General features: G+C 46.9%; 1 protein-coding gene across 1 annotated transcript in view; it reads right to left on the bottom strand.

Moving 5' to 3' along the window:
- Positions 1–20256, bottom strand: part of GRIP2 (glutamate receptor interacting protein 2) — a 293481-nt gene that overhangs the window by 41874 nt on the left and 231351 nt on the right. Inside the window, exons 3-9 of the mRNA XM_050904726.1 lie at positions 17712–17847; positions 16753–16898; positions 12729–12815; positions 12360–12435; positions 11619–11764; positions 4660–4807; positions 3770–3939 (exon numbers count right to left, since the gene is read on the bottom strand). Of these exons, the coding sequence (XP_050760683.1) occupies positions 3770–3939; positions 4660–4807; positions 11619–11764; positions 12360–12435; positions 12729–12815; positions 16753–16898; positions 17712–17847 (909 nt within the window). The remainder of the gene's footprint in view (positions 1–3769; positions 3940–4659; positions 4808–11618; positions 11765–12359; positions 12436–12728; positions 12816–16752; positions 16899–17711; positions 17848–20256) is intronic.

Here is a 20256-nt window from a genome sequence, read left to right as displayed (position 1 = left end):
AACTCCACATCCTGAGCCAACAGCCTGACTAAGCCATGCTGGCAGCACACAGATGTCATTACCATTTGCAGTCTGTTGCGTGACGTGCAGAACTTCCCTCCAGCCACAAGTTTCCCACAGAGGCCATCAGCATTATCTGACAGCACCAGGGAAACCTCCTTGTGCTGTTTTCCCACCTTGCTGCTGGAGCTGCCCTCCTGAGGAAAAGGCTCAATGCCTTCCGCACATGCCAAGGACTGCTTTGAGCACTTTGCTTGGCTTCAGCGTTTGGTTGTTTAGCGGCTGCTCTTGGCCGGGAATGCACATATGGATGAAAGAGAGGAGTAGCGGACGGCCGCCTGCAGCTCACCAGAACAAAAGGGATTTTATACACCGCTGTTTAAAGGCAATTACAGACGGCCACCAACACAGGAAAAGATGCCAACACTGTGGCGAACAGTAAATTAAAACATGCCACCAACATGGCAGACTCTGTTCAAGGGCACACAACTGCTTTAGCTTCAACCCTAACCCCGGCCCAGCACATGTTGGCAAAAATCTGTTGCAGCATGACATTCATCATCTGGAAATCCCTTGTCCCAGGAACTGTGTGGCTTTGCAACATCAAGTCACGATGCCACAAGTCTCCTCTGAAGTGCCTCAAACACCCCCGCAGGCACAGGTCCCTTGTCTGTTCTCACTGACACTCCTTTTTTCCCCTGGGCAGCACAGGGTCAGTTTGGTTTTCCTTGCCCAACAGCACTGGGTTTTCTCTCCCAAATCTCTGCACCATGCTGTCTGGATCGATTTTCTTCCAAGAGGAATTGCTGGCTAACAAGCAAGATTGCAAGCATCCGTTTTATTCAGCTGAACCTGAACGGCATCCCACAGTGGAGCATCACTGCAGCCACGAGTTATCCCAGAGCTCTTAACCTCGCAGCTACTTGCACTGACTGGCAACTGCCTTCCCAGGATGAGATCTCCTCCAGGCTCTGCGTCCTCCAAGTAGGCAGAAACGCTGCCAGTGCGGTACTACCAGAGCTTTCTGAGGGTGCAAACCTGGGACAGGGATTCAGTTTATTTAGTGAGTCCACCCAGAGATCTCATCTAAAGGACATCTGTCAGTGCCTCTAACAGTGGCAATCCCTTTTGTGTGCGTGCATCCCAGGCATCAAATCATTTAGGTCAGGTTTTCCAGCCAATATAGTGATTATATTTAGTCTTTGCTAAACATTTAGTGAGTTTAGCACTTAGTCTATCAAGCTCTTAAAAAATACACTTCCAGCTCTGTGGTTTCTATTTTGTGGATTCAAAAGTAAATTCAGAGTCAGGCAGCTTTTAAAAACAAAAATCAAATTAATAAATGTAGCTATATCTAGACAAAAAGGAAAGTTCTTAATAAAATTAAACACTTTGAACATGAGGGACAGAGCTTATGGGCATATATACAAAATAATTTAATCCATTTATAGTACTTAAAACTCTCCTATTTTTCTATAAATTCTTAGCTCATATCTGACAACAGAAAAAAGTGCCTTTAAAACTCAGCTGTCAGTGCATTGGGGAAGAGAAGAGATTTTGGACAATTCCATGATAAAAACCTACAACAGCCTTCCCCAAGCTTTTGCACATCATCCCTGCCTGAGGAAACCCATCCATCCCAGCACCGCTCCTGTGCACCATTCGCTCCCGTTGATCTTGTGAGCAGGGCATAATCCTCCCACAAACTCTCCAAATGCCCCCAGAGCTACAGAGAAAGCAAACTCAGTTTGACAAATCCCATGCTTCAGCATTAGACCATATTTTTGCATGGCTGCTGCAGCTTCAGATCCCTCTCCACCTCCTCAATAACTGGATTTTGATTGCACGAGAAGCCACTTGTAAAAAATATAATGACAAGCCCCATGCAGGCACACACTGGAAGGACTCAGTAAGGCAAGTACCGAACAGGGATGTGTCTGCATGGTCTCCTCTCCTCAGCTGCTTTCCCCAGGCTTCACTCTCTTGCCAACCACAACAGTTTGCTTTTGCATGGCCCATTTTTCCTTACTGCCCCTGTTTGTTTCCCTAAACTCAGAAAAAGCAGCCTGTGGGGTTGGCACTTGGTGTCTGGAGCAGAAGGCAGCGTCTGTCCCAGGTCCAAACGCAGTTTGTCAACTTTGGTGCGGTTCCTCGGCTGCTCGGTGCCGTGGCTGGTTACACCACTGAGGAGCACTGCTTTGTGAGCTGCTCCTCTTGCCCAAAGTCCTCTTCTTCCTGTCCCCACCACCCCCATCAGCACTGCTGAAGGTTCAAGCCCAAGCACTGGTCCCCAACCACACACCTCTGCCTCCTAACAGCCATGTGGATGAACAGCATCCTTCCCTATGATCCCTCACGTGTTAAAAGAGTTTAATCAAAAATTGGAACAATTGCCATATCCCTTATTTTTCATATTCATGTGTTGCAATTATTCTCCCAAATTTGTGCTCTGTATTTCTGCCACAGCAAACTGATCTGATGTATGGAGGTTTGGGTAAAAAGGCTCTGAACACACCAAGCTGTCCTTCCACAGATCCTCCTTCTCCTGAGCTGCTGCTGAATACATATATTCTGAAAGAACATTAGGACCAGGGCACTAATGGAAGGAGGAGAATAGTTCATTTTAACAGCCATTGAAAAAGGATTATAGCTTTCCATTTTTTCTTGGGCACAAAGGTCAAGTCATCCATCCCCTTTGTTAAACTGCTTTAATTCTGCACAAATTGGACTGGACATGTAAGAGATTTATTTCTAGACATGGAGATGTTATTAGATTTTATGTTTCACTGCATCATGTTAAAGAAGACAACACAGATATTTTCTTTCTTTCCCCAAACCACCCTAGAAGAGAATAGAAAGAAGAGCTGTGCCCAGGGCTACCGTGCACCAATATTATTAAAATGCATGTCCCTGAGAGACAAGTGATTGAAAATGGTTGCAAAAGGGGCTGGTACTGAACAGTCACGCCTGAAACACCTGAATTACAAGACCACCAGTACGGACTGTAACAAAACTGCAGGCAAGAGTTACAACAAATCTGCTAGCACTGAGGCTATATTCACGATGAAGTTTATATGAGAGCCTGAGTCAGCCTCTCACGTGGAAGGAGAAACTGAAGGTGGGCAACAAGGATGCTCACCAAGGTGAATTCCTAATGACCTTTACAGGCATTTTGGACTTGATTTCACTGGAGCCAGAATTTTTTTCCCCAGTATTTCTTTGGTGGGGGTGGTGGAAAGCAGCAGCTACAGATGCATTCACTCTATCCCTGGCTGCTAAGACACAGCTGCCATTCAAACAGGCTGGTCTGGAAGATGAACACTTATGTTACAGCTTTGTTTCCTAAGGAAGTCCAGCAGGACCCTGCCTAGCTACTGACGTGTCCTTTACAAAGCCTTACCAGGCATCAGCAAATGAAAACTGAGCTTGGAAATACATTTGCTAGCACCAAGGTTGTTTTCCTCCCTCTCCATTAAAGTCTCTTATCTGAGGTACTAAGGAAGCGGCTTGCACAGCACTCAGCACTGCAAACCCCTGGGATTCCCAACTCCAATTTCCCTATTCAAGCACAGATGTTACCTTTTTTTCCCATTCACATCCTTGAAGAACGTCATCTAATCACATGCATTTCATCAAATCTTTTTTTTTTTTTCCTCCACAGATGCCTCTCTTTGGAGTCAGTTGCCAGCATTCAAAAGCAGCGAGAACCCCAGTAAGGATCTCAGGTGAGTTTTGAGGGTGACCAACAGTGTTTGCACAGAGGACACACCTGTTTCTGGAGGCTTCAAAGGCAGCCTGCTTTGGTGAACAGGTAATATCTCTAGCTTGACATTTTCCGAAGTGGCAGCTAAAAGCTGAGTTGCCTCTAATAAGGAGCAGTGCTCTGTGCTCGTGCCATCAATGGAGAGAATATGGTCACCAACATGCAACGCGCCACATCTGCAAAGGAAACAGCAAGAGAGGTAATTATACACATGGCCAAGATCCATGTCCTTACAGTTGGGAGCAGACACATACAAAATCCAACTGTGAATTATTGTTGGAATTCATGTGAATTTTTTTTCATATCTCATTTTTTTACTTCCAATTTGAACCTTAGGTTCAAGCGTTGCCCAAAACACCAACTAAGATGGCTCATGCTTGAGTCAGTGCTGCTGGTGGCTTGGGAAAGATCTTTTAAGTTTTTAATAGTGCCCACTCATAGCTAGCCTGGATGGCTGAGGGCTCACCCAGCAGTGTAGTTAAGTCCTACGAGCCAGCAGTTCAGCTCTGCAACACGACTAACCACAGCAAGGGCTGCACAACAGTCTGTCTTTCTGCATCCCCACATAAAGGGTGACTAGCTGACTTGCCCATCAGGAAAAGGCTCTTGCCAGAAGTTTCCAGAATAGGTTTTTGCCGTTCCACAGCTCCAGGGCAGTCAGATCTGAGGTTTTTAAAACAGCTCAGCTTTCACATGCACTGAGTTACATTCATTCCCGGTGAGGAGTGTCCACTGTGGTGTTGGGTCAGATATTTTTAGCACGCTTAGTGCTAAGAACATGTGGACACGGCCATTTCAAGGTTAGGCAGGGTAGAATGGTATATAACTAACAAGGGGACAAAAAAGCAGTGGAGAAAGGAAAAGCAGAGCTAGGAGCAGCCTGTTCAGATCTGTACCTGTCCACCACGCTGGCCGGCTTGATCTTGTCAATAACAATGACCTGCTTGTTCCGGTGCATGGTTGTCGTCAGTGTGATTCCTAGCGTAGACCCCGGAGTCTTTGCTATTTCAACTAGTAAAGGACCTGAAGCATTTGCTACAGTATCTGCAAAACAAGGGAGCATCTGAAGACACTTCTCATACAGCCTTTTCCATTTCTAAATGCAGGGGGATGGTCAATAGTGCTGACTTGCCATGTGTATCAGCAAACCTGTAAGTTTGGACATCCTACAGTCTGTATCACGTGATAATTTAACAAAGAAGTAAACTCAAGAAGCAAAATTGCTTCTGCACAAAATATATATGATAATGAAGTGAAGAGATATTACAACAATTCACTCATGGAAACAACCCCCCTGCCTCTTTTCTTGGGGTTAAATAGCAAGATCGAGGAAGAGATTGCTCAAAGGCCATGCAGCAGTCACATCAACAGTATTAAAAGCACAAAAAAGGAAGATCAGAAGGACATCACTGTTACAGGCCTCTTCCCAAACAAACAAAAAAGAAAAGGCACGCAGAAACAGGATCCCACTTTCTGAAGGACTCAGAAGTCTTGTGTGCTGATGACCAGCACACAAGTCAGTCAACTCCTGTGTGCTTCAGCACCAGCTTCGAAATATCGCCTCAACTGCTTGTTTCAGCTCCGCCAGGGCCACAGTGTGAGCAGAGACACAGCGCTACCTACCCACATGCTTACAAAAGCCTCCTCTCTCCCATCAGACAATACAGGGGTAACTCATGTTTAAAAGATGCATTTCTGCAATAAGCTTAATAGATGCTGTAAGTGAGACTATGAAACTCCTACGAAATTGCACCTGTTAGCATAAGCCTGCACCATACCTATTCATCTCTTCTGAGGAAGAGGGAGGAAAAAGAAAGCCTGTGTCTCTGGCTGATTAGACAGAAATTCCCTCCACCTCTGTTACACACATTTGCTTCCAGATTACCCAAAGCCATCATAAATAGGCTGGATTCATGAACACGTTATCACCACCAAACATCCCACAACCAGCACCCCATGTGTAGTTTGACCCCCCCACAAAAGCACTTCATGGAAACCCAGCCACCCACTTCAAAGGAAAGGCCAGCAGAGCCCTCAGAGTTTGATGCCTCCTCAGCCCTTAATTATTCATAGTAAGGCTTTTCTCTTCCAAAGCTATGCTCCACTAAAAATGCTGATGCTACTTGGCTCCAAAACCTGATGCATGGCTCATTCTTGCTCTCTGATAAACAGGAGCATCGATGCAGATCTCAGAAGCTAAGTCGCAGTGAGGTCTTTCCTGAGATTTGTTGAAGATGCTGAGTCTCTGGAGACAGAAATTTCCCTTGGAAATTTCCCCTGGGGATAAGCCAGGGGATGTTCAGGCTCTGGTCTACTCACAGTGCCCTTTTTCCCAGTGGAGGAAGGAGGAGGAATGAGCCATGTTAAAGGTTATGCAGGCTTCAAATAAAACACTGTTTATTCTCTGTTGAAAAGGACTGGGGAGATCTGCAGGCCCTGGCAAAAAGCACAGTCCCAGTTCAATCAAAAGGTGCACAAAGCACTCAGCTAAAGCCTGCGGAAGGTGCACTTAAGCCTTCGTTAGCAAAGGAAGCACCAAGAGACTGAGGATCTCTTCCAACAGCAAACACCAGCTATATGTTGGTTTTGCAGCCCATGTGTGTCCAGCACATACATTCTGAAGAGGGACACAGACTTATATTTCTCCAGCTGAAGGGAAGGAGATAGGAAAAAAAAAAAATCATGAAAAAAGCTTGCTGGAGTGGTAGACCTTTCTTTGCAAGGAAAATACTTACTCCTCTTGGTTTGACCCAGCGCCCAAGCTTCTCACTTGGCTTTGCCAAGTGTTTCCCAGGGAGGTCTCGGCACAATAGTGAGAAGAGCGAGCTTTGGGTACCTACTCCCACGCCAGGACCTAGTTTATCAACAAGACTGTAGGAAATCACAGTCCAGCCTCCAGCCCATGGTCCTTCCTCCCACCGCACACAGCACAGGTCACCCCGCTGTCCCTTTTAATTCTCATCTCCGGTGCCATAGATGAGAATTGCTCCAAATCCATTTTATAGAGGCATTTGTTGAGGAAGTACCACAAGCCTCTATTAATTATTCTAGGGAAAGATTTGGCTCAAATCAAAGGTCAGGAGCCTGCAATTTAGCAATATTTGTGAGGCATGATTAACATGGGGCTATTACACCCAAGCTAATTTAAAAAGAAACACGGAGAGGCCAGGGCAGGCCGTGCAACAACCTTACTGTAGGGAGTCAATTGGCATTGCTGCTTTGGCACCACGAGGTGTTTCTGCATCATCACGCACGGCTGCAACCTCACCCAGCATCTGTGGAAAAGACATCCGCAGTTCTCCTGCGTTTTCACAGCAAATCTCACCTTGCTTAAAGCAAGATCCTTTCTTGCAAGAGTCTAAGCAGTTGTTCTGGACGCTCAGCATTCATGAGATATTCAACTGAAATGCTGCTCAGCATGTAGTGAGGGCCAAAAATCACACCGTTGCAGAACAAGCATCACTGAGGCCAGTGACACCGAGTTTAATATGGATACAGCAGCTTGCATCATTTCTCTAGGGCTTTGTTACCAAGGAACAGAAAAACCACGTATGCGTATGCTGCCTTGCATGGCTGTGCAGATTTTCATGTAAGGGTTTGAAAGTATTTTGCAAGCAATGAATTGTGCTTCCCAGAGGAGGATGGTACCATTTTACAGATTGGGAAACTGAGGCACAGCTGTCACACAACTTGTCCAAAAACACATGCTTGTTTAGTGGATAGTCAGACAGGGTCCAGAAGACCCATTCCCCTTTAGCTGGATGAATAATGTTACATCTCCTGACATTGCTGGGGGAAAGCACCCATGCTGTCTTCATCCATCTTCAGAAACCATAGTTTTAGTAAACAAATAAACTCTTAAGCCCTCCACCTTTTTGAAGACATCTGCTCTTTTTAGGTGGCATTGACTAAATGAATAGGATAAATGAATTGTACAGGACCCTGTTAAAATTCAGTATCAGCAGCTCTGGCCTGAATCAATTAACATTTGCCCCCAAATCCTGCCTGCATTTTTCCTTATGAACACAAATTCCAGCCATTTCAAAATGTTCAGGTGGAAATTCAGCAGCCACCAGGTGACTCACTACAGTGTCAGAGTCAACCCTCTAACCTTCTCCACCAAAACCTGACTGACCCCAGGAGGACACAAAGGGCTGTGCAAAACCTGCTCACACCCATACGCTTGAGGTATACTCATCAATATTGTGACGGATACAAGGGAAACAGAATCTGCTCCAGGTAGTCAGACATCCCAGTGGCAAAGGTACAGGAGAGCTGGTTACCCCACCACTCAAAGCTGAGGGTTGGCAGGTGTTTTCTGAAAGATCTTTCTCTCAGCAGCTTATTTTGGAGGAAATACTGTGGGTTTTTTTCCTTCTTGCACTAGGTTTCCTTGAGCCTCACCTAGCTTTGCTCACCTCCCTAGGGAGGGATGGCTCTTGTAACCAGGCTGGAAATTGTTATGAGCACTTGCCCGGGGAATAAGTGAGGTGTGCCAGTAGGGATGATTTTTTTCCCTGCTGTAATGCACTTTGGGGGAGAGGCGGGAAAAAAAGGGAAAAGGGACCCCCCCTTGCAAATGCAAACAAAATAAACCACAACCTCCTAGAAGAACCAAACCAGGGAGCTGCCCCCTTCCTGACACAGCCGAGTGGCTCGTGATCCCTCTGGCTTCACGGGCACATGGGGGCATTTGACTTCATGGGCCCCTCTTCAGGCTGTACCCCCTGCCACCACTCGGCAGATGCCAAGTGGTGATCCATTTGTGGGACACTACCAGCCCTCCACTCCATCAGCAGGAGAGCCCTGCAGGCCTAAAAATCTTCAGCCTAAAAATGAATGGGCGGAGGGGCAGCCGGGGAAGGGAAAGGAGGAGAAGGACAGTAAATTGCTTTGCTCATTCATCATCTCTGGCAGAGAGCTTCCCCCCTCCACGAGCCAACCCTAAAGGCTTGCAGCCCAGTGCCTCATGTCATGGCACACACAGCTTATTTACAGAGTAACTATTCAAATGCCACCGGTTCCTGGCTGATCAGTTTATTTGTCGTTTTTTTTTTTTCCTCCCCCCCCCTTTTTTAAAAGGCCCATAAGATAGAGTGTTGCCACAGGAAAGCATCTGTTCATTGCAACGTTTATCTGGCATCAGCAAAGGGCAGAGGTTTTCCCGATGCTCAAGGGAGGCCCATGCCCAGTTCACACTCCTTTTAAATAGAAATGGCAGATTAATTTAATTCCTTCAGTGGCCTTGAGAAATCTCTGCCCATTTGATTAAAAGCCTGCCACGGTCCCATCCTACGCTGGCCTCCCCGGTGAAAGCCTGACAGCCGGGGGATGCTTGGTGGCGATGACAAGCAGCTGCTGCGTCCCTCGCACCGAGAGCAGGGCTGGCCCCATGCAGCTCATCCTCAGCACACAATTTTGGCTGGGAAACCACACAGCCAGCTGGGGAACGCCGTGATTCAACACTCCCCCGCAGCAGCCTTGGTCTCTCACCAAGGACAGATGCGGAAAAACGACTTTCCCTCCTCGAGGGTCAGCCCACACCACCCCAGCGTGTACAGCTGCAGCAGAGAGTGAGCGCGATGTAAAAACCTCTATTTTCCCTGGGGATGAACGGGCCAAGCACCACTTCATGGTGGTGTCCCCAGCTCTTATAATGAATCAAGTGAACTGTGTGGCCACGTGTCCCCCCAGCCCCTTCACCAAGTTTTCAAAATGGGAATTAAGAGTGCTCCCTTCAGGCTAATAACGTCCCCACACTACTTCCAGCACCTGCTCTTCCCTTCCCTCATCATCTTCCTGCGGCTAGTAAAGAGAATGCCTGTAATAGTTGTGATTTGGGGATGATGCATTCATCTCCCATTGCAGTTATTAGCTGTTGCCTGGCAAAATACCTGCAGAGATTGTTTTAAGCTACACGTTCTGCATCATCTTGCCTTAAAAGAAAGCAGGGCAAGTATATCCCTTCACTGGGTTGGGGAGAAGCACTCTCTATGCAGCAATTATCTAAGAAAGGGGCTGTTTTTACATCTTGGGAAGTATCTGGTTGTGGTCCACTGTATAGCAACACAAAATGGAGAATCACTGCATAAAACCCTGCCATCACTCTGTGTTCACTCAACCCTAACAGTTTTAGGTGGGCGAGTTACTCAAGAAGAAATACCAAGACACCTTCATGGCTATTTTTGCTCCAAGTCAGGTTTTAAAACAACCAACTTTCTGCAACATAGGCACCAGGGGACCATACAAACAACAAAACCCAAAAAAAGTCCATTTCCCATGCACCATTAATTATTTGCTACTGTTCAGACTTGACAGCTCTGTGCAAAATCCCTCCTTAACTCTGCCTGCCCCCTCCCCGGGCAGGGCTGCCAGCCCAGCCAGCCTGCGAGGAGAGGAACGGACATCCCTTACTGACCACTGCAGCGTTACCACAATCACAATCATATAGAAAGGTAGAAAATAGGGTCAGGGTAGTTTCTGTTTTCTGTCATTTAAGCGTTTCCTCTTTTTCATGAATACCAGCCAAATTCTAAAGACAAGCTGCTCCTGTAGCATGGCAGAAGCCAGGCAGCGTGCAGGCAACTGCTGAGGCATCAGGTTTTCCTTCTAGCTCTCCCAGCAGAGTACGTATCTGCGTGGCACATGGCTGCCCAGGTCCTGGCAGCCTCCTCCCCCAGGGGAGACCCAGTATGTCCATGCTTGTGAAGTTTCTGCTGAAAGGAAGGGGAAAGCTTGGGGGAAGGAGACTCAAAGGGAAGCAGAAGGCCCTCAGGGCTGCCATGAGGAGCTCCCTTATCCTGGTGCAACCCTCTTGCACATTGCATGGAGCGAGTTCTGGCGTTCTCAGCTCTCTTTCCTTGGGGGTGGCATGGCATTAAACTCTCTCAGCTGCAGATCCTTTTTATTTCCCTCCTCACTAACAAATCAGAAAACAACCTGATATCATGGACTCCTATTCCTCACTGGATCCTAGGCTCAGACGTGCTGGACTGGTTTGCGAGATTTGCGGAAAAGACTCCAACCTAGTCCAGCTTGTGGATCCAGTGGAGGCAGAAATCCCTCTGGAGACGTATATGCAACATCAAAATCTAATGCACAGCTCAACGAGCTTCCAGAACCAACACAGCTTCGGACTCTGTGGTAACCTTAAACTCATTAATGACGCTCCCTGCAGTAACAGCTGTCACAAAACCAGCTCAAAATGACTTTACAGTAGCTAATAATAAACCCTTTCCCAGGGCTTGAAACTGAAAATCAAATGAAAAAACCCCCACCAACCCTCCAAACCCTCAAACTTAATATCCACTTTGTAGAACACTTTTTAGAAATACCCATCTGCCCTCCAGTAAATTCTGTCTTATTTGGGGTCAATCAGTTGATCGCCTCTCATTTATTTCAGAAGCAGATCTGAACTAACATTTCTAAGAAAGGGAATAGCTCCAGAATTAAGCAGGGTCAAAATTCAGAACCGAAGCCACAGCCACATCAAGTCTCTGCCTGCTCGCAGCTCACTCCCCTGTACACATTTAATAGCGGTATTTGCGGTGCTGGCAGAGCACTCCAGCCCCCTTTAACTCCAACTTCTCCTATGCCCTCTTTGCCTACATTAGAAAATCTCCTTTTTCCCCCTTCTCTAAAACCAGTCATCATTCCCATCGAGACACATCATTGGATAAGGGCATTTCAAATGCATTCAACTAAGCTGGCTTTGAACTCTACCCCCGACACCCATGCTGGCAGCACATTGCTCAGCAATTTTTCCACTGAAACCGAGTATCCCAGTTACTGTGTCTAGTCTCATACACTTTCCAGGCAGTCAGAGAAAATGCCACCACAACCATCTTGGCCTTACCCATGATAGTCACATCATACTCGATCTGGAAGAGTGCCTCCTGGCTGCACTGCCGCAGGATGTTGAGGGCATCAGCGTGGGTCATGCTGTGCAGAGGGATCCCATCAACGCTCAGCAGCCTGTCCCCAATTTTCAAGGACCCCTCCCTGTAGGAAGCCACAGGCAAAAGGGTTTTTTGTGTATATGTATTTATTTATATTTAGATATATTTTCTACATATATTTATATATCTATCTGTATTTTGTATATATATTTAATATACTTATATATTTTGTGTGTGTATACATATATATGTGTGTGCGTGTATGCATATATATATAAAAAAAGTCAATTACTTTGATCCTGTAGGAATTGAACACTCCTTGGGACAATAGTTTGGGTTATTTATAGTACCAGGCCCATCATATTAAATTAGCGACATGAGAATAGATAGACTGCCTCCTGCTTTCTAAAACAGCATCAGCTATTCATCTGCACAGGGTTAATTAAGTGGCTTCCTCTGGAAGAGGAGTTTCTGCTTATAACTATAACATCTACACATGGGTCAGCTTATGAGCACCAGACCCATCCTCCCCGCACACCACAGGTCCCACACCACCTGTGTTGTTCCACACCATGAGCATGAGAAGCCTTGGGGAGGCACCAGCAAGGAGGACAAGAAGGACACACGTCCAAAAGCATGGTGAGAGCTGCTGGTCTGTCTTGTGAAAGCAAATGTTGGGGGTGCAACATGAGCATTACCTGTCTGCTGGGCCACCCGGCCTCACATAGGTGAGCACAAGCGGTCTGGACTTGTGCCAGTCTTCATGGGCTCCCCCTGTAATCAAACCGGGAAAGCCGTAAGTCACTGGAGGTTTGAAAGTCTGAATGAGAGTGCTGAGAAAGGAGAGACATTTATTACAACAGCTGACACAGCCTGAAAGCAAAAAGACTGCCCTGGATTAGGCAGCTGGCAGTCCTTGAAGGCTGCACAGGATGCTCTCCAGGACACGCTTTTGCTTCTCAGCTGAGGTTTATGACATTCACCTTCTTTCTTTTCTCTTCCCACTTCCCAAATCACCTCTGCCAGTGCTTGTCCCCACTTGGTTTTTCACTGGAGAAGCTACTAACCTCTCAGCACAAAGCCAAAGCTGTTGCCTTCCTTGTAGAGGGACACCTCGATGGTCTTGGGAATAATGCCAGCACTGCTCTCTGGCACTAAAGGAAGAGAGGAACACCCAGTTACTCCCAGACAAACCTTTTCCACGCCACCCTGCAAAATAATACCAAAACTCATACAAACAGCAGTGAAATGAAAGTCCAGCCCAATACCCATATTGCAGCTTCCCTGTTTGGAGCAAAAAGAGCCCAACCTGGATGCGTGAACCTTCATCAGACCCAACCATCATGTTTTAGGATGATTTCACCAGCTTAGTGTTGTGCATCTCCCTTCAAATTTGTCTTGGTTAATACTCTGACATTCAAGTAAAACGCTCTCGTTTATCAACTGGCTTTAACGCATTCATCATTACTCAAAAGCCAGAAGTTTCTGCCGCAGATGGAAACTTATTAAAAAAAAAAAACAGCAGCAGCATAAGGAATCAAGTCACCGGCTGACCTTAAAGAAAATGAAAATCCCAAATCCTCAGTGCAAAAGGTTGGGTTTTTTTTCCCTTACCTCTCATATTTTGACTTTAAAAAAAGATTAAGTGAATCCTTTAAACTGATCCTAGGGGCAATTCAGTAATTTTATGTTAAATACACAGTACTATTTAAGGTACAAAAGTAAAGAGAAAAAGAAAGAAACTGTTTCCATCCCTTGCCATCCCCTGCTATTTAATGATTTATTGAACTACCGCAGTGAACATGGGACAATTTCCCAGTCTTCTCCATCCAGAACTGCACATGGCATTTCAGCCTGGTCCACTCCGAAAAGATCAATTCCTAATCTTCAAACCAAGTGCAATGAATGGCCACAAGGATAATCAGAAAAAAGACTAAGAGTTTGACTTCAACCTGGCAAATCGGAGCTGGAGGCTCCCCTAGGCACGTCCGCGCTAGCGTTTCCCCTTGGCTCAGGAGGGGGTTTTTGAAGCGAATCTCTCCACTGTCCTCACTGACCACATTGCTCCTCACTGCCAAGCACCCTGAGGGCTTGCAACCTGCAAATTAGGATTAAACTAACCCAAAAGATGCACAGTGGAGGCATGGTACCACCTTGCAGGCAGGCAGCCCTGTGGACCAGGCTACAGCGAGGCCAAATAAACCCCCAAAACACTGTCCCCCACGTAGCTGCTTTGTTCCTGCTGCTGTGCACAGACTGCTAACAGGGACACAGCCTGGAAATGCTCCAAAAGGGAAAAGCTCAGGGCACAGGAAGGCTCCCAGCTAAGGGGTGATACTCACATACCAAGAAAAGGGTATAAAGCATCGACAAATGAGTTCGGAAACCATCCAATTTCTGTCCTAAGCATCTGTATTGGTTTTGCGTGGCAAGGTTTTGGTAGCAGGGGGGGCTACAGGGGTGGCTTCTGCGAGAAGCTGCTAGAAGCTTCCCCTATGTCCGACAGAGCAAATACCAGCCAGCTCCAAGACGGACCTGCCGCTGGCCAAGGCCGAGCCCATCAGCGATGGTGGTAGTGCCTCTCGGATAACATATTTAAGAAGGGGGGGGAAAAAACCCAGCAACTGCAGCCAGAGAGAGGAGTGAGAATATGTGAGAGAAACAACTCTGCAGACACCAATGTCAGTGAAGAAGGAGGGGGAGGAGGTGCTCCAGGCGCCGGAGCAGGGATTCCCCTGCAGCCCATGGTGAAGACCATGGTGAGGCAGGCTGTCCCCCTGCAGCCCATGGAGGTCCACGGTGGAGCAGATATCCACCTGCAGCCCGTGGAGGACCCCACGCCGGAGCAGGGGATGCCCAAAGGAGGCTGTCACCCCGTGGGAAGCCCGCGCTGGAGCAGGCTCCTGGCAGACCTGCGGACCCATGGAGAGAGGAGCCCACGCTGGAGCAGGTTTGCTGGCAGGACTTGTGACCCCGTGGAAGGGACCCACGCTGGAGCAGTTCGTGAAGAACTGCAGCCTGTGGGAAGGACTCACGTTGGAGAAATTCATGGAGGAGTCTCCTGTGGGAGGGACCCCACGCTGGAGCAGGGGAAGAGTGTGAGGAGTCCTCCCCCTGAGGAGGAAGGAGCAGCAGAAATAATGTGTGATGAACTGACCGCAACCCCCATTCTCCATCCCCCTGCTCTGCTCAGGGGGAGGGGGGTAGAGAAAATTGGGAGTAAAGTTAATCGGGAAGAAGGGAGGGGTGGGGGGAAGGTGTTTTTCAGATTAGGTTTTGTTTCTCATTATCCTACTCTGATTTGACTGGTAATAAATTCAATCAATTTTTTTCCCCCAAGTCGAGTCTGTTTTGCCCGTGACAGTAATTGCTGAGTGCTCTCCCTGCCTTATCTCGACCCACGAGCCTTTTGTTATATTTTCTCTCCCCTGTCCAGCTGAGGAGGGGAGTGATAGAGCGGCTTTGGTGGGCACCTGGCATCCAGCCAGGGTCAACCCACCACAGCATTCAAGCATGAAGTTCTGCAACAGCCTTTTGTAAGATCAGTGGGGAGCGGGGAAACCTAAGCTAGTGTTAACACAGGGCTTGGTTTATTTATGAAAGAGATGATATGACACAGTGGCCTGAAAAGTAGACTTGGGCTTGCAAGGTCTCTTCCAAAGCCGGAAATTACAAAGCAGAGAGAAATATTCAAACCCACAAGCACAAGCTGTTGAATTGCACTATATTTCTGCTCTTTGCCCAGGGAAAGAGAGAGAAAGAGAAAAAGAAAGAGAGGTGGGTGCACACAGCAACAACAAACCCTCACCGCAGATAAAAGCCCACAATGAACTGGAGCAAGGCAATAATTGACAATTCCCTGTATTTTGCAGTGCCTCTTTGTTTGGATTAGTCATAAACGGCATCAATAATCTCATCGGAGAGAAGTCATTATTTCAGTGCGCTCTTCCTGCTCATTCAGAGGTGGGGACATTTCGCATCGCTGCTATTGACTGAGCCATGCAGTATTGGCACTGCTCCTTAGCTGATAAATCCAGCTTATCAGATTCCTGATAGCCAGGCTCACGGCTAAGTAGAAAGGTTAAGAGTTGTCATCTCTAGTGAGCATGAGAACATGGAAAACTTGAGCCACGGTTTGTTTTACCAGGGTTGTATGCAAAAGCTAACTAACGCTTACAGCAGAACAGAGGGGGATGATGGATAGAGATTCAGCTAATTCAGATTATATATTTTTTCTTCTTAGGGCTTTATATCATCATTTATATATTCAATACTTTTCATGTAAAGGCAGCAGCTATAGCAGAGCTATGAAGTGTAAGATAGCTTCCTATCTGGGGCAAAATGTTTAGATTTCATTAGTTTTGTTTTTCCTGTCGTCTTATTTTCAGTTGTTCTATTTCTTCTGCCCAATCATCCTCTGATTGATCTGGGTAACTGAATGAGTAATAACCGAGGAGATCATTTTCACAATGGAAAGACTGTGATGAGAAACTGTATGGAGGGATTTGTTTTAATCAGAGCAAACAAAGGAGGGCAAGAGCACATAGTCTCCCACGTCAGGACACAAGCTCTGTTAATGTGAGTTGGGCTTGCCAGCTTCTGCCGGGGCCCCTTAGCTGGAAAGCAGATTGCTTCAGCGTCCCTTCGGAAAACACATAACATTTCAAAGCATCTTGAGGAATAACAGCACTTGCCATAGTTCAGAAAAGAGGATCTAGCAATACATGCTTAAGACTGAATAAAACCTCCCGTAGCCATGCTCCAAAAGGGAAAAAGAAAAACAAGCTGAAGCAGCATCAGGAGGCAGATTGGCCTGTGCTACTGAGTCACTCCGAGGCAAGACAGACCTAATCAGCCATCTCCCGCCGGTGTGCATGAACAGGCACCCACTGTGCTGGAAAAAGCGCTCTGCTCCGACTGCACGCAGCTCTGCAGCATCCACCACGGCACTGTGAGCAGATGAAGGCAGAACGTCAAAATGCCCCTGGATACTGCCTTGGCCATGACGACTAATGCACAAGCAAGCCCATCTGCACCCCAGGACAAAAAGCAGCCAAGAAAAGAGAGTAGCATTATCAGAGAGGCACCCACCGGCTGGCGGAAGCTCGTACTCTACTTCCAGCACTACCCTTTCGCCCACGTTTTTCAGCAGGCTTATGATCTCATCGTGCCGCAGCTTGGTCAGGTTAATGCCGTTCACTGACTTGATGTAATCCCCAACATTCAGCTGGTCACTTCTGCAAATAAAGGAAAAAAAAAAAAGAAAAAAAAAAGCAGTGGTAGCACAAAGTCTCTGTTACACTAAGCCTGGACGTGCCTGGCGAACCTTTGGTAACTGGAGGACTTTCTGAACAAGCCACCAACGTTGGGCTGATCTTAGCTGTCTGATTGCATGTGCCTGCTATCAGAGGGAAGTGCTAAAATCGAAGCCATCTATCTTTCCTGGTGGCAAGTGCTCAGATCTGTACATATAGCAACAATCACAGTCTTACGTGTTCACAACCTCTCTTTTTGTTGCTCAGTTCCCATTCATGTAGAGCAATCAGTCAAAGAGAAGCACACCAAGAGCTGTCTGAAAAAAAAATCCAGCAGGGAAAAAGAAAACATTTTTCCTTTTGCCTGTTTTCTGCAAAATTGTTCAATTACTCCTTCCCTTTCTCTGCTTCTTGGAGCCTTTCTTCTCCCATTCCTTTTCTGAGCCAGTAAAGTTACTTACACACTCAGTATTCAGAACAGATACAATATTAAACCACTTAGCTTGATCAAGATGTATTGTACCATGCAGCTCTCCTGACAAGGCTGCCTGATTTCACAGAATCCCAAATATCTCTACACAAAGTTTCAGAGCATAATTGCACAGAGCTTGTGAAATAACTCAAAATAGAAGACGTTCTACTTACTGAAGCAACAACTTTGCATTCTGGGGCACTTGAAAACAGGGAGTCGGGTGCCAATTATTTTAATTATAACTATATTCATTCAGTAGCTACAACATGCAACGATTCCTCTCCAGTTTTACATGCTCTCTGCACCCCATTTCCATTTCTCACCTTGCAGCCAGTCCTCCTGGCCTCAAATTGGAGACTCTTGGCTTTCCATCTTTGTCTGTGCCACCTGAAATGGTTAACCCAAGGGTGCTTCCTTCCTTCTTAATCAGCTCCACGATGGTGACCCCTCTGAACTCCTCTGAAAGATCAGGAATAAAGACAAACATCTCAGTGGAAGTCATATTCCTCCCAATCCCAAGGACGCTCTTTTCCTACAGGTGGTGGGAAAGCAGACCTGGGATGATTTGTACAACTCGCATGAAGAGAAATCTTCAGTCTATTTAAAATTAAGTTGTGAAACAGTAGTGTGTCCTGGTGGACCCACAGCAGTGGAGGGAATGCATTTGCATGCAGGTCTGGCAGGCAGGACCAAGCAGGACAAGGCAGAGGAGTGAGGGCTTGTGAGAGAATAAAAACCTTGTGTTTCAAGGTGCTGGTGGCAGTGGAAGGACTCAAAACCAGGCTGATGGGATCTCAGCAATGGTCCAGGGAGACAACCTCAGGAACTATGCTTGATACAGAGTGGGGAAGGTCTTAGGAGGGCTACATGTCAGGCAGTCACAGTTACCAGGTAGGAGGATGCTGTGGACCTGCAGTAGCTGCCTGGATGGATAGAACAGGGTGGATCTTAAAATATTGTGATTAAAAAAATATCATGAGACATCAATACAGTTGGGAGATAAAGAACATGATGTGGAGAGGGGTGGGATCCTGCCATCAGCAGGGGAAGGAGGAGGTGGCATGGCCTTCATTCATTCACAGCAGTTTCCCCACCCATCTGCACCTGGTCTAAGTCAAACCTCCTCCGTATTACCCAGCTCATCTACAGCTGGAATTGAAGACACAAGTCACTTTTACGACATAACTGGTTCCACATGCACTGCCAGCCATAATACATATGGCAGGGTCAGGTTTAGGGGATGCACAGCCCACGCCTACTGCACCAGTACCACTTCTCTGTTTGCTGCAGGCAGCGTACATTTTACCTTCCTTTAGTCCAAGATGACACTCTTGTTTGTCCAGCACCTATATATAAGCCCGACCTGATGCCAGTTTTGATCCCATTACAGCTCATGTCTGGGTTTTACAAAAACAGGGTCCCTAAGCTATTCCAGCTTCTGGATTTGACATGGAGGAGGGGAGTAAGTTAGCAGGAGAGCCAGCACCAGCCCAAGGAAAGACCAAGGGCTCTGTGGACTTGGCAAAAGGCAGCTCTGCATTAATCCACATGACGGCACTCACACTCTTTGCTCAAAGGAGGGCTAGCCCTGGGGCAAATCGGATGACTTTCATGCCTTGCCAGAGTCTCCTCTAAGAAGCTTTTGCAGAATTTGTCTGCAACATGATCCATCCACCTCTGCTATCTCTGGTGTACTGAAATCTCCCACAATTTTACAGGAGGAAAACAGTCTCCCTCACACAGGGCGCCTTTCTCCAAGGCCACGCAGGAGAAGGTGGTGATGGGCACTGGCAGCACACAGCAAACAGTGGTCCCACAGCTGCGTACTAAAACCCACACTGCAAATGGCCCAGGAGTTTGTTTGCACAGCAGACCCCACCAGGCTTAAGTGAGATGCTCTATTTAGAGAAGGGACATTTGAAACCTCTTGCACACCATGATTTCCAGAGCAAGGCAGGGTCTCTTAAATAACATATTGACACAGAAGATCCATGCTGGTGCAGGGCTTCACCCCTCCATCCTCTTTCACTGGGAGAAAACACGGTATCATTTGGCGCTGTGGTGCCTCCTCACTATCACTTTGCTCCTCGTGTGATGCCACCATGACACCAGAAATTGCACCTCGCTTCCAAGTCCTGCATGCACTACCTGTTTTATAAAGCACTTCCAAGAATAATCTGTGCACTTGATTAATGTGAGTGGGGAACCTCTTTGCAATCTAGCGCCAGTCTGGAAGGCGTTTAGGCACTGCTGGGCACCCATTTAACATGGCACTGGCAGCTCGTTGTAAAACATCAGGCCCATAATGCTTCTACTCTTTCAACTCAGTTTTGATCCCTTGCCAACTACAGTAACTTAGTTTTCAATTCATCAACCCGGGATCCCAGGGGCTGCCAGAAACTTTGTGGGGGCTCCCCGCCGTGCTGGAAGGAGCACCATCCGGCACTATCCTGCAAATTTCCTCTCAACTACAGACATGACTGATCAACACAGATGGTGCCGCAAGGGGAGATTATTAGCTCTTCAATAGGGTTTAATTTTGATCCTTGATAAGTGTTTAAAATGAGAACTCCCAGAGTGCAATTACCCATTGTTATGGGTTCAAGAAGAAATCACTGCTCCGAAAAAAGGCAAGTCCCTGAGATCAATCTATCAAGATAAGCAATAAGGGATTTTGACCAATGCCTCTATAAATCTACTGCCACTGTCACGGACACACAGATGTAAAAGTGAGCTGGTTAAGCAGGATCTGGTTCTTCAAGACATAGTCTTTAAGTGCCATATGAAAGTAGTCTTGGATTTCTTCTATTGACATATATGCTTGGATTTTGCTGCTCAAAGCATCCCAGGGCAGGAAGAGCACACCTG

The sequence above is a fragment of the Gymnogyps californianus genome, chromosome 13 (genome assembly GCF_018139145.2).
Source record: "Gymnogyps californianus isolate 813 chromosome 13, ASM1813914v2, whole genome shotgun sequence".
Lineage (NCBI taxonomy): Eukaryota > Metazoa > Chordata > Aves > Accipitriformes > Cathartidae > Gymnogyps > Gymnogyps californianus.
Note: the sequence above shows the minus strand (reverse complement) of the source record. Positions and strands in the feature narration are given on the sequence as shown.